This window comes from Aquarana catesbeiana, linkage group LG06 (assembly GCF_042186555.1).
Source record: "Aquarana catesbeiana isolate 2022-GZ linkage group LG06, ASM4218655v1, whole genome shotgun sequence".
NCBI lineage: Eukaryota > Metazoa > Chordata > Amphibia > Anura > Ranidae > Aquarana > Aquarana catesbeiana.
This window is the reverse complement of record NC_133329.1, coordinates 17,531,835-17,545,888: the sequence shown is the minus strand read 5'-3', so window position 1 is coordinate 17,545,888 and position 14,054 is coordinate 17,531,835. Positions and strand designations below refer to the sequence as shown.

The window sequence follows — 14,054 nt, the reverse complement described above, 5'->3', positions numbered from 1 at the left end:
TGTCTTTATGGACCTTGCTTTGTGCACTGCTCCAAATCATTTGGTGGAGGGGGATTATAGTGAGGGGTTATTTTTCACAGGTTTGGATTGGTTTCTTAGTTCCACTGAAGGGAACGCTTAAGGTGTCAGCATACCAAGACATATTGGACAATTTCAACTTTGTGGGAACAGTTTGGGTATGGTTCCAACATGACTGCGCACCAGTGCTCAAAGCAAGGTCCATAAAGACATGGATGAGCGGGTTTGAGGTGGAGGAACTTGACTGGCCTGCACAGAGTCCTGACCTCAACCCGATAGAACACCTTTGGGGTGAATTAGAGCGGAGACTGTGAGCCAGGCCTTCTCATCCAACATCAGTGCCTCACAAATGTGCTTCTGGAAGAATGAAACTGAAAGATGAAATCCAATTAAAGAAAGGTCAGGGGCAGTCAGGCTGGGGGAGAGCTAGGAAAGGGCTAGATGATGCTGGATATCCTTCTGCCAGGAAATGAGGCAGGCACTATCTGCTTCTTGCAGCTTCTGACTTGATGCAGCTTCTAATGCATGTTGTGAGAAGCTCAAAGTGTGCAGTGAAATCAGAGGAAGCTGTTTCAGTCCAGGAGAGGAGCCGGTACACCTGTGCAAGACTGAAGTGGGGGTCATATCCAATCATAGACAACAACACAAAGCTGACTGGGGGGTAAAAGTTTGACTCAAAATTCACTTTAAAGCAGAAAGAATTATAAAAAGACATGGCGAGGACTATATACCGAGCGTGGCTGAGAGATGGTCCATCTCGGAGTCATATTCCTCTACAATGCGGACTGCCCCCTGGCGCCGGCGGTGATACAGAACACCAAAGCTGCAGTTGATGATCCCTTCAATGCCTTTGTCAGAGATACGGAAGGTTGTGACATCATCCACCAAGTCCTGAAGATTAGGAGATTTCAGCAAAGACTGCAGCCACGTGTAATCGGTTCTCGGACACCTGGAGAAAATCCCCACAGTTCCAAGTTTCTGCAATAAAATAGAATAAAAAATACTGATATAACAATTGCACTGCCGGATCACTGTATATAAAACAGTGCGTGTCTTGTCAGATGGTGGAGGAGGAAGCAGTGCTGGATCAGTAATCTGTATATAAGGTGACGGTGTGTCAGATGGTGTAGGAGGAAGCAGTGCTGGATCAGTAATCTGTATATAAGGTGATGGTGTGTCAGATGGTGTAGGAGGAAGCAGTGCTGGATCAGTAATCTGTATATAAGGTGACAGTGTGTGAGAGATGGTGGAGGAGGAAGCAGTGCTGGATCAGTAATCTGTATATAAGGTGACGGTGTGTCAGATGGTGGAGGAGGAAGCAGTGCTGGATCAGTAATCTGTATATAAGGTGACAGTGTGTCGGATGGTGGAGGAGGAAGCAGTGCTGGATCAGTAATCTGTATATAAGGTGACAGTGTGTCGGATGGTGGAGGAGGAAGCAGTGCTGGATCAGTAATCTGTATATAAGGTGACAGTGTGTCGGATGGTGGAGGAGGAAGCAGTGCTGGATCAGTAATCTGTATATAAGGTGACAGTGTGTCAGATAGTGGAGGAGGAAGCAGTGCTGGATCAGTAATCTGTATATAAGGTAACGGTGTGTCAGATGGTGGAGGAGGAAGCAGTGCTGGATCAGTAATCTGTATATAAGGTGACAGTGTGTCAGATGGTGGAGGAGGAAGCAGTGCTGGATCAGTAATCTGTATATAAGGTGACAGTGTGTCAGATGGTGGAGGAGGAAGCAGTGCTGGATCAGTAATCTGTATATAAGGTGACGGTGTGTCAGATGGTGGAGGAGGAAGCAGTGCTGGATCAGTAATCTGTATATAAGGTGATGGTGTGTCAGATGGTGTAGGAGGAAGCAGTGCTGGATCAGTAATCTGTATATAAGGTGACAGTGTGTCGGATGGTGGAGGAGGAAGCAGTGCTGGATCAGTAATCTGTATATAAGGTGACAGTGTGTCGGATGGTGGAGGAGGAAGCAGTGCTGGATCAGTAATCTGTATATAAGGTGACAGTGTGTCGGATGGTGGAGGAGGAAGCAGTGCTGGATCAGTAATCTGTATATAAGGTGACAGTGTGTCAGATAGTGGAGGAGGAAGCAGTGCTGGATCAGTAATCTGTATATAAGGTGACGGTGTGTCAGATGGTGGAGGAGGAAGCAGTGCTGGATCAGTAATCTGTATATAAGGTGACAGTGTGTCAGATGGTGGAGGAGGAAGCAGTGCTGGATCAGTAATCTGTATATAAGGTGACAGTGTGTCAGATGGTGGAGGAGGAAGCAGTGCTGGATCAGTAATCTGTATATAAGGTGACGGTGTGTCAGATGGTGGAGGAGGAAGCAGTGCTGGATCAGTAATCTGTATATAAGGTGATGGTGTGTCAGATGGTGTAGGAGGAAGCAGTGCTGGATCAGTAATCTGTATATAAGGTGACAGTGTGTGAGAGATGGTGGAGGAGGAAGCAGTGCTGGATCAGTAATCTGTATATAAGGTGACGGTGTGTCAGATGGTGGAGGAGGAAGCAGTGCTGGATCAGTAATCTGTATATAAGGTGACAGTGTGTCAGATGGTGGAGGAGGAAGCAGTGCTGGATCAGTAATCTGTATATAAGGTGACGGTGTGTCAGATGGTGGAGGAGGAAGCAGTGCTGGATCAGTAATCTGTATATAAGTTGACGGTGTGTCAGATGGTGGAGGAGGAAGCAGTGCTGGATTAGTAATCTGTATATAAGGTGACAGTGTGTCAGATGGTGGAGGAGGAAGCAGTGCTGGATTAGTAATCTGTATATAAGGTGACAGTGTGTCAGATGGTGGAGGAGGAAGCAGTGCTGGATTAGTAATCTGTATATAAGGTGACAGTGTGTCAGATGGTGGAGGAGGAAGCAGTGCTGGATCAGTAATCTGTATATAAGGTGACAGTGTGTCGGATGGTGGAGGAGGAAGCAGTGCTGGTTCAGTAATCTGTATATAAGGTGACGGTGTGTCAGATGGTGGAGGTGGAAGCAGTGCTGGATCAGTAATCTGTATATAAGGTGACGGTGTGTCAGATGGTGGAGGAGGAAGCAGTGCTGGATCAGTAATCTGTATATAAGGTGACGGTGTGTCGGATGGTGGAGGAGGAAGCAGTGCTGGATCAGTAATCTGTATATAAGGTGACGGTGTGTCAGATGGTGGAGGAGGAAGCAGTGCTGGATCAGTAATCTGTATATAAGGTGACGGTGTGTCGGATGGTGGAGGAGGAAGCATTGCTGGATCAGTAATATGTATATAAGGTGACAGTGTGTCAGATAGTGGAGGAGGAAGCAGTGCTGGATCAGTAATCTGTATATAAGGTGACGGTGTGTCAGATAGTGGAGGAGGAAGCAGTGCTGGATCAGTAATCTGTATATAAGGTGACGGTGTGTCAGATGGTGGAGGAGGAAGCAGTGCTGGATCAGTAATCTGTATATAAGGTGACGGTGTGTCAGATAGTGGAGGAGGAAGCAGTGCTGGATCAGTAATCTGTATATAAGGTGACGGTGTGTCGGATGGTGGAGGAGGAAGCATTGCTGGATCAGTAATCTGTATATAAGGTGACGGTGTGTCGGATGGTGGAGGAGGAAGCAGTGCTGGATCAGTAATCTGTATATAAGGTGACGGTGTGTCAGATGGTGGAGGAGGAAGCAGTGCTGGATCAGTAATCTGTATATAAGGTGACGGTGTGTCAGATAGTGGAGGAGGAAGCAGTGCTGGATCAGTAATCTGTATATAAGGTGACGGTGTGTCGGATGGTGGAGGAGGAAGCATTGCTGGATCAGTAATCTGTATATAAGGTGACGGTGTGTCAGATGGTGGAGGAGGAAGCAGTGCTGGATCAGTAATCTGTATATAAGGTGACGGTGTGTCAGATGGTGGAGGAGGAAGCAGTGCTGGATCAGTAATCTGTATATAAGGTGACGGTGTGTCAGATGGTGGAGGAGGAAGCAGTGCTGGATTAGTAATCTGTATATAAGGTGACAGTGTGTCAGATGGTGGAGGAGGAAGCAGTGCTGGATCAGTAATCTGTATATAAGGTGACAGTGTGTCGGATGGTGGAGGAGGAAGCAGTGCTGGTTCAGTAATCTGTATATAAGGTGACGGTGTGTCAGATGGTGGAGGTGGAAGCAGTGCTGGATCAGTAATCTGTATATAAGGTGACAGTGTGTCAGATGGTGGAGGAGGAAGCAGTGCTGGATCAGTAATCTGTATATAAGGTGACGGTGTGTCAGATGGTGGAGGAGGAAGCAGTGCTGGATCAGTAATCTGTATATAAGGTGACGGTGTGTCGGATGGTGGAGGAGGAAGCAGTGCTGGATCAGTAATCTGTATATAAGGTGACGGTGTGTCAGATAGTGGAGGAGGAAGCAGTGCTGGATCAGTAATCTGTATATAAGGTGACGGTGTGTCAGATGGTGGAGGAGGAAGCAGTGCTGGATCAGTAATCTGTATATAAGGTGACGGTGTGTCAGATAGTGGAGGAGGAAGCAGTGCTGGATCAGTAATCTGTATATAAGGTGACGGTGTGTCGGATGGTGGAGGAGGAAGCATTGCTGGATCAGTAATCTGTATATAAGGTGACGGTGTGTCAAATGGTGGAGGAGGAAGCAGTGCTGGATCAGTAATCTGTATATAAGGTGACGGTGTGTCGGATGGTGGAGGAGGAAGCATTGCTGGATCAGTAATATGTATATAAGGTGACAGTGTGTCAGATAGTGGAGGAGGAAGCAGTGCTGGATCAGTAATCTGTATATAAGGTGACAGTGTGTCAGATAGTGGAGGAGGAAGCAGTGCTGGATCAGTATTTTGCATGTAAAGTTAGCTTGTATGTATTTATTTTTACTTTCGGAGAAGAAAACACCATGCTGGATCTTTCACTTATTTATATAAACTTCAGTTTAGGTTTCTGAGCTTTAAAGAGAAGCTGGAAAACATTGGTAAAGGTGTCAAGAGCTCCACCTAGTGGCTGCATCAAATATCAAATTTCTATATGCCGTGTTTCATTAATTTCCAGACTAAAAATAAAGAGTTTTTTTTTTTTAAATGTATTTATTTTTAGTCTTTATTATAATAATTAATAAAATATATAGAAGAATATATAGAAGAATATATAGAATATATAGAAGAATATATAGAATATATAGAAGAATATATAAAATATATAGAAGAATATATAGAATATATAGAAGAATGTTGCCATAAGTGATGACATGATGAATCTTACCAGTGCTGGCCGAGAAGGGAGCTTTACTGGAAAATACAAAACAAAAAAGTGAATAAAGAAATGTTACATTGTATTCTGGATGTGTGTCCAGGAAATCTTTATTTACCTTCCTGACACATAATAAATAAATGATTCTCCTCTGTTTGGAACATACAATGTATCAAACTACAATGTGGAAATAAAGTAACCATACTTAATGTGAAAATGTGAAGACAAAAAAGTAAAACATTCGAAACTAACAATATATATATATATATATATATATATATATATATATATATATATTTTTTTTTTTTTTTTTTTTTAATATATATGTTTTATTCCCATCCATATTTTCTGGGGCTGTACATTTAATTTTTTATTTTTTTTTTTGCGTAGACTCAGTCAGGTGTTTTATCAGCGGAATGCATTACTGATGCGTGTTGATGCACTTTTCCAATCTGTTAGGAATTGGATTGGATTGGATTGGATTGATTAGGGGCTCATTCACACTTGCTCCAGCATGTGGCATTGGACGCACGTTTTTTACAGCACTCTGAACGGCAATCAAAGCAGCTGTCACTAAATAAAATTATTACTTTACAGTCTTGTTCACACATTGTATTCATTTTGCCTAAAAAAATGTATACCCTATGTCACTTTCTTGGTGCTTCAAAGCATCTACAAAGCCTCCATAGAAGTCTATGAGAACGCTCACTCACAACACCCAAAGCTTTTGGGGGGCTTTTATTCAGTGTTAGCTTCATTTTGTTTTGGAGGTTATGGCAGTTATGAGATATCCCAGGATGCACTGGGAAACCAACAAGCAAACCAGAAAGACATAAACAGCAGTCACTTCTGGTTTCCGTGTATATATATATATATTCTGGAAGTGTCTGGTGCAGTCATCACATCTGGTGTGCAACGTGGAGCAGCGGGAAGGTCTGGACCGGAGTGGAGCAACTAGTGAAACATGGGAAGGATATAGCGGAAGGTGAGTGAGGACTGAAGAGAGAGGACTGAAGAGAGGGGACTGAAGAGTGAGGACTGAAGAGTGAGGACTGAAGAGTGAAGACTGAAGAGTGAGGACTGAAGAGTGAGGACTGAAGAGAGAGGACTGAAGAGTGAGGACTGAAGAGTGAGGACTGAAGAGAGAGGACTGAAGAGTGAGGACTGAAGAGTGAAGACTGAAGAGTGAGGACTGAAGAGTGAGGACTGAAGAGTGAGGACTGAAGAGAGAGGACTGAAGAGTGAGGACTGAAGAGAGAGGACTGAAGAGAGAGAACTAAAGAGTGAGGACTGAAGAGAGAGGACTGTAGAGTGAGGACTGAAGAGTGAGGACTGAAGAGAGAGGACTGACGAGTGAAGACTGAAGAGAGAGGACTGAAGAGAGAGGACTAAAGATTAAGGACTGAAGAGTGAGGACTGACGAGTGAAGACTGAAGAGAGAGGACTGAAGAGTGAGAACTGAAGAGAGAAGACTGACTAGTGAAGACTGAAGAGAGAGGACTGAAGATTAAGGACTGAAGAGTGAGGACTGACGAGTGAAGACTGAAGAGAGAGGACTGAAGAGTGAGGACTGAAGAGAGAGGACTGAAGAGTGAAGACTGAAGAGAGAGGACTGACGAGTGAAGACTGAAGAGAGAGGACTGAAGAGTGAGGACTGAAGATTAAGGACTGAAGAGTGAGGACTGACGAGTGAGGACTGAAGAGAGAGGACTGAAGAGTGAGGACTGAAGAGAGAGGACTGAAGAGTGAGGACTGAAGAGAGAGGACTGAAGAGTGAGGACTGAAGAGTGAGGACTGAAGAGAGAGGACTGAAGAGAGAGGACTGAAGAGTGAGGACTGAAGAGAGAGGACTGAAGAGTGAGGACTGAAGAGTGAGGACTGAAGAGAGAGTGAGAAGAAGAAGAAGAAGAATGCTCCTTATATTGGAAAGATTGATGCCTTACCGATACCTGAAATGATCTTTGGTGTCAATCGCACCTTATCTGAGCTGCTCATTGCTCAATGAACCCCTAGCAACCAAGGAAGCTATAGATACAGATATGATTTTATTCTACAATTTGTAGATTTTTACCATAACCAATATTATTGGGTCTAATTTTCTTACATCTTATTTTTCTACGCCAGACATAAAAAGTAAAATAAAAAAAGACACCTGAAAAGGTGGATATACAGAATTGTGAACACTTACCGAGGTCATTGATTGAACTTTGGAAAAGGTTCCATCTTTGCTCGGCCTGTTTGTTGACTAGATTATCCCGTTTGAGGTGTGTCAGATAATCCGTTTCCTTCTCCTCCTTCCTGAACAGGAACAAGTCCGAGGGCCGGCTCCCCAGACTGGACTTTTTATAGAGTTCCTTTATTCCTTTCTCTGAGCTCTTCCCATCCAGGTCATCAATCACCACAATCAACTTCTTCTTATCTGCGTCGGACACAGTTGTAATTATATTATTGTACATTCTTGGAAAATAAATTGCACTTTGGCAGTCTAATGACCCGTACACGCGATCGGACATTCCAACAACAAAATCCATGGATTTTTTTCCGACAGATGTTGGCTCAAACTTGTCTTGCATACACACGGTCGCACAAATGTTGTCGGAAATTCCGAACGTCGAGAACGCGGTGACGTACAACACGTTCGAAAAGAAGAATGAATTCAATAGCCAGTGCGGCTCTTCTGCTTGATTCCGAGCATGCGTGGAATTTTGTGTGCGTCGGACTTGTCTACACACGCTCGGAATTTCCGACAACGGATTTTGGTGTCGGAAAATTTGAGATCCAGCTCTCAAATTTTTGTTGTCGGAAATTCCGACGGCAAATGTCCGTTGGAGCCTACACGCGGTCAGAATTTCGGACAATAAGCTCCCATGAAAAATTTGTTGTCGGAAATTCCGAGCGTGTGTACGCGGCATAAGACTTTTCTCCACAAGAACAGAGAAGTCCATGGCAGAAGTAGAAGCTTTGGGAGAGGGCTTTATTTCAGGATCCCCCTTTCATACAACACCCTTGGAATGGAGGTAGTAATGGCCAATTCGGTGAGGCTCGTTTTTCGTTTTTAACAGTCTGCTTAGACACAACCTTTGCTCATCCCTCTTTTCTGTTTAGTTTTTCCTCTTCTTTGTGAAGCCAAAGAATTTGAGGATATCTGACCACATGAGCATGTTGAGCTTACAATTCCAAAACTGCTTTCATTCATTTTGGATGGTGTTTGTGGGAATTTGTGCTCAAGTGTGAAGTCAGGCACTGATGTTGGATAAGAAGACTTGACTCACAATCGGCATTCCAATTCATTCCGAAGGTGTTCTGTAGGGTTTGTTTCTGGGCTCAAGTTCCTCTGAGCCAAACTAGTCAACCATGTCTTTATGGAGTTGGCTTTGTACACATGGGCACAAGCATGCTGGAACAGATAAGAGCCTTCCCCAAACCTTAAGGTTGGAAGAGCACCCTTCCCAGCCAAGTCCACCTATCCCAGCCAAGTCCTTCCCAGCCTTGGCCAAGACTGAGCCAAGTCACCTTTTAGCCCCCAGTGACTGAAACACTTCTTTCCTATTCCCTAGGGACTGAACCTTATGCTTTTTTTCTGCTTTCAATGATTCCAATATCTATTCCACCAGCCCCAGTGAATGAAAGGTCACCCATCCAGCTACCAGTAATCGAATCACATTCTCCTCCTTCCCAAGTGACCGAAATCTGCCCCTGTCCAAATCACAGGGACTGAACCACATCCATTTCTAGCCCCCAATGACTGACACACCTCCTTCACTAACCCCAGTGGACCGCTCCACCCTGAGGACTACCCTTCTCTATACAGGGACACTAATTTATTACTCTCGAGACCCCTGAAAGTTTGCATTTTTTGACATACTATCAATGGTGATGGAAGTGCTATACACAAGTTCATGTATGCTCGGATTCAAGAGAATATCTGAACATTTTAGCTGCATATGTTTCCTTGATAAAGTGGATTTTGTTCCAAGAAACGCGTTGGGTAAAAATGATTGTATGCAAGATAATCTAACATTTATGTCACATAACTATGAGATTTTAATTGATATTTTTTCTCTATGATTTTAACCAGGAGAACTTCTGAATATCAAACCCTTTTTTAGGTAAAAAAAATAAAAATAAAACTTGAGATTCTTAAGGCCCCTTTCACACTGATGGACCGATCGGGTCCGCCTGTCACTTTTACAGGCAGAATGATCGGACCATCCATTTGTAAGTAAAAATCAGAAAATTACTTAGAACCCCCCAATAAAATGGCGACTATTGCAATTTTTTACATCACCCGGTATTTGCGCAGCGGCTTTTCAAATGCAATTTTTTTGGGGGAAAAATACACTTTAATTAATTTTAATGCAAAAAACACAATATATACCCCAATTTGTTTGGTAAAATAGAAAAGATGATGTTACGCCAAGTGAATAGATACCTAACATGTCACGTCTTAACATTGCACTTTACATTTTTTTTTTTTTTACAGGTTACCTGTTTAGGGTTACTGAGGAGGTCTAGCACTAAAATTATTGCTCTCACTCTTTTTTTACACTATCCCTTTAATTTTTTTCTTACAAATTTTTATTCTTATTACAAGGAATGTAAACATCCTTTGGAATGGAGATAAGGGATACCAGGCCCTCTATATGGAAAGATCTGGGATCAATAAAATTGATCTTTTGCTTTAAGAAAAAAATTGTTTACTTCCATCCTAGACCGGAAGTGAGGTCATGACGTCACTCTGGTCCTCCTAGATCATGGAGCTGGGTAGAGACAATCTGGTCTCTCCTCATCTCTGTGACCAGCCACACGAACCGTAGGAACGTTTCCCAGGCTTTCCGGTAAGAACAGTAAGCCCAAGAAACATCAGTGAGCAGTGGAAGGGGGGCGATATGACCTGTCCTGCTGCTTCTAAAAGCAATCCAGTGGCTAATCAGCTTCTTGGATCACTTTTATGGGAAACAGAATTGCTGGCTGGAAAAAAAACATACCATAGCTTTAGCCATAACCCCGGTAAACCACTTCAAAGCCGCAACATATTGCAGCTGCCAAGTGGTTAAAGGATAAGTTCACCTTTCGTAACATGTTACACCCATGGTCAGTGGCGACTGTTGGCCAATTATTTTTGGGGGGGGCAGCAAACACCCGCACCCCCCCATTTGGGTCAGTTATCCACAACCCCCCGGTCGCATCGTCATCCGCACCCCCCCAACCCGGAAGGTCGGTTGCGAGCCCGTCAGCTACCGCATTAATGGCTCAGGCAGCGCTTCCCTCCAGGGCAATGGGCGGTGGCTTCCCCTCCTCCTTTACCAATTGGATTGCTTCTCCTTTCGGCCAATTAGGAAATGGGTCTCAGACCCGCTTCCTGATAGCCATAACCCCGGTAAACCACTTCAAAGCCGCAATATATTGCATCTGCCAAGTGGTTAAAGGATAAGTTCACCTTTCGTAACATGTTACACCCATGGTCAGTGGCGACTGGTGGTCAATTTTTTTGGGGGGGGCAGCAAACACCCGCACCCCCCCCCTGTTGGGGTCAGTTATCCACAACTCCCAGTCGGATCGGTCATCTGCAGCCCCCCGCAACCTGGGAGGTCGGTTGCGAGCCTGGCAGTTACCGCATCGATGGCTCAGGCAGCGCTTCCCTCCAGCGCGATGGGCGGTGGCTTCCCCTCCTCCTGGACCAATTGGAATGCTTCTTCTTTTGGCCAATCGGGAAATGGGTCTCAGACCCACTTCCTGATTGGCCGGCAGAATCACTGACAATAGCGAAAATTTATTTGCTATTGTCACACAACTGGGTGGGCTCGGGGCGCAGTGCTCTGCGCCCCGAGCCCACCCTTTTTGGAAGCCTATTGGAGCCTCTGGCTCTAATCACATGCTTAAAAAAAAAAACCCTGATTGGAATCCATTCGTCCAGGACCCCGCACGTAGATTAGGGGGCCAGATGAATGGATAGGGGAGGGGGTGGAGACCGTGTGCCCCTTATGGACGGGCCGCCACTGTTTAGGGTGTAAAATGTAACAGGTTAGGAATGGACCCACCGAACCCCGCTGTGACAGCTCGTGGGGATCTTCTCCCTCCGTGCTCCACCCACCCGGCAGCGTCACTTATGGATAAGGCATGGAAAACTACAAGGCCAGGCAGCCTTCGTGGCTGTCGTCTTGTAGTTTTCAATGAACTACCACAGCTCTGTGAATCGCCATGTTAGTTCATACATGCTTCCTGTGAGATTGTATCTGCTTACCCATACGGGATGTACAGGTAAGCAGATACACTGGCAGATCTGCTGGAGACCTGCAATGCTTCAGCAAAAAAATGTTTTATTTATAATTTTTTTCCAAGTGAACTTATCCTTTAAATATATGTGTTGATGATAGCATTCATGCATATCAGAAATATATTTTTCTGAAATACCTCCTCCAATTCCCCAATAGGTCAATATCTTCTGTGGTGTTGGGGTGATTATACTTAAGTGTTTGCTGCTTTTCCAATGAGTTGCGCCAGGTGAAACTGTATTTTAGGGCGTGGCAGCCCACTTTTATTGGAAAGAAAGAAGGGAAAAGTTCCTATAGATATTGGTTGCCCACTCAGAGGTTCTTCCACATCAACAGTTAACTGAAAATGCTGAGCCACCCAGTCTCCTTGTCAGCAGCACAGCTGCTCTTCTTATCAGTCCCTGTGACTGTGTTGCCCAGCTCTCCTGTTTCACTTGGCTCACCAGGGCTGTCTTTTCGCATGGGCACGCTGTGCAGTTGCCCGGGGGCCCCACTTGCCTGGGGGGCCCCACCTGCCCAGCGACCCCAGCCAAGCATCATTCAGATGTCCAGTGGTGTACTAAGTGGGGCCCCGGGTGCCACACACTGGGGGGTGTCAGGCCGGTGCCCCCCCTCCATGACTGAAGTGGACTAGCGGAGATATCGGGCAGGTTAAGGCAGCGGCACGGACTAGCGGAGATAGCGAGCGGTGACAGGCACATGGAGAGCCTGAGGCGAGCTGCAGTGGCTTTGCAGGAGGGGGCGTGTGAGCCACACCTGAGTGACACCCGTTGGCACACCCGGGACCCTGGCCGCAATGATCCCCTTCTCTCGTAGCCGCGATCAGTCTCGGCTCGGCTGTCTCACACAGCCGAGCAGGGATGAAGCCGCCTCCCCCTCCTCCTTTATGTTTACACATGGGGAGGGGAGCCAACCAGTGCTGACCAGTGCCCGCCTGATCATCTGAGGACTGAGGTACATTATGGGTCTGAAGGGGGGATCTGCACTGTAGGGGGGTCTGTACTATAGGGGGGTCTGTACTGTAGGGGGGGTCTGTACTGTAGGGGGGTCTGCACTGTAGGGTGGGTCTGTACTGTAGGGGGGTCTGCACTGTAGGAGGGGTCTGTACTGTAGGGGGGTCTACACTGTAGGAGGGGTCTGTACTGTAGGGGGGTCTGCACTGTAGGGGGGTCTGTACTGTAGGGGGGTCTGCACTGTAGGAGTGGTCTGTACTGTAGGGGGTCTGCACTGTAGGAGGGGTCTGTACTGTAGGGGGGGTCTACACTGTAGGAAGGGGTCTGCACTGTAGGGAGGGTCTGTATTGTAGAGGGGGCCTTCACTGTAGGGGGCATCTGTACTGTAGGGGGGTCTGCACTGTAGGAGGGGTCTACACTGTAGGGGGGTCTGTATTGTAGAGGGGGGGTCCGTATTGTAGGGGAGGTCTGCACTGTAGGGGGGTCTGTATTTTAGAGGGGGGTCTGTATTGTAGGGGAATCTGCACTGTAGGCAGGGTCTGTATTGTAGAGGGGTCTGTTTTGTAGGGGGGGCTGCACTGTAGGGGGGGCTGCACTGTGTAATGTAAAGGGGTCCAGAGGTGCAGTTGTGGAGAGGGGGTACACAGTAGTGACAAAGAGATATTGAATGATGCAGAGGTATGCAGGGGGCACAGTGGGGTGTTTTTACATTTTAAGGTGGGGGGTGCCAGATATAGGATCCGCCCCGGGTGCCAAATGCTCTAGGTATGCCCCTGCAGATGTCACAAAGTTGGCTGCCGCATTGTGCGGTGCGGCTCCCTCACAGAGACAGAGTGCCGCACGATCAGTCCCAATATCAGTCAGCGACTCAGCGGCAGGCAGTGTGCCGTGAGAGTCAGCTGTCACTGTGAAGAACAGAGCCGATGCTTTCTGTGTAGTTCCGGCTCTTCACAGGAGGAGTCATATGAAATGCACTCTGCCTGTGACAGATACAGGAAGCATCGGCTCTTCTCTCTACTGCAGCTGCGTGCTTCCTGTCACACTTCCGCGTCTCAGAGGAGCCAGGCAGCATTACACACGCCAGCATTAATACCCACTAGCACCAGCAGCACCAGAGTGTGAGTGTGTACATTTATATTTATTTCCTTTTTTTTAGTTGTATGATTTAGTGGTGAAAGTTATTAGTGCCCAGCCCCCCCCCCCCCCCCCCCCCCAAGTTTTGACTGTAATATCTTATGTGTCCCCCTTATATATCAATCTTAGAGTTACCACTAGTTCGAGGAAGTGTAAGAAAGGTGAGGAAAAAGAAACTTTATTACGTGTTGGTGTAAATAACCTTTAGAGCAGAGCTCGTGTTATATTGTCCAGACGTTGTGTTAATGTTTAAACACTGATTTCGTTGGAAGTACCAATAAATATAGCCCTATTGATCGTTTGCATTTTTATTCTCGTGCGTGATTGTGTAGACAGGACCCCAGTGCATTGTATTGCCCAGGGGCCTATAATGCTCTTAAGATGGCACTGTCCAGGCTCACTCAGCCTTTAGTCACAGCTCCCTGCTACATAGCCCACTCCTGGCCTCT

The 14,054-nt window shown here is 46.1% G+C and overlaps 1 protein-coding gene across 2 annotated transcripts in view; it reads right to left on the bottom strand.

The window, feature by feature from the left end:
* The window catches only part of LOC141148193 (uncharacterized), a 51,060-nt gene that overhangs the window by 25,043 nt on the left and 11,963 nt on the right, over window positions 1–14,054 (bottom strand). For both annotated transcript variants that reach the window (XM_073635404.1, XM_073635403.1), the window contains 3 exons: window positions 7,432–7,662; window positions 5,256–5,281; window positions 750–996 (listed from right to left, as the gene is read on the bottom strand). In XM_073635404.1, the coding sequence (XP_073491505.1) occupies window positions 750–774 (25 nt within the window). In that variant the 5' untranslated portion in view covers window positions 775–996; window positions 5,256–5,281; window positions 7,432–7,662. The remainder of the gene's footprint in view (window positions 1–749; window positions 997–5,255; window positions 5,282–7,431; window positions 7,663–14,054) is intronic.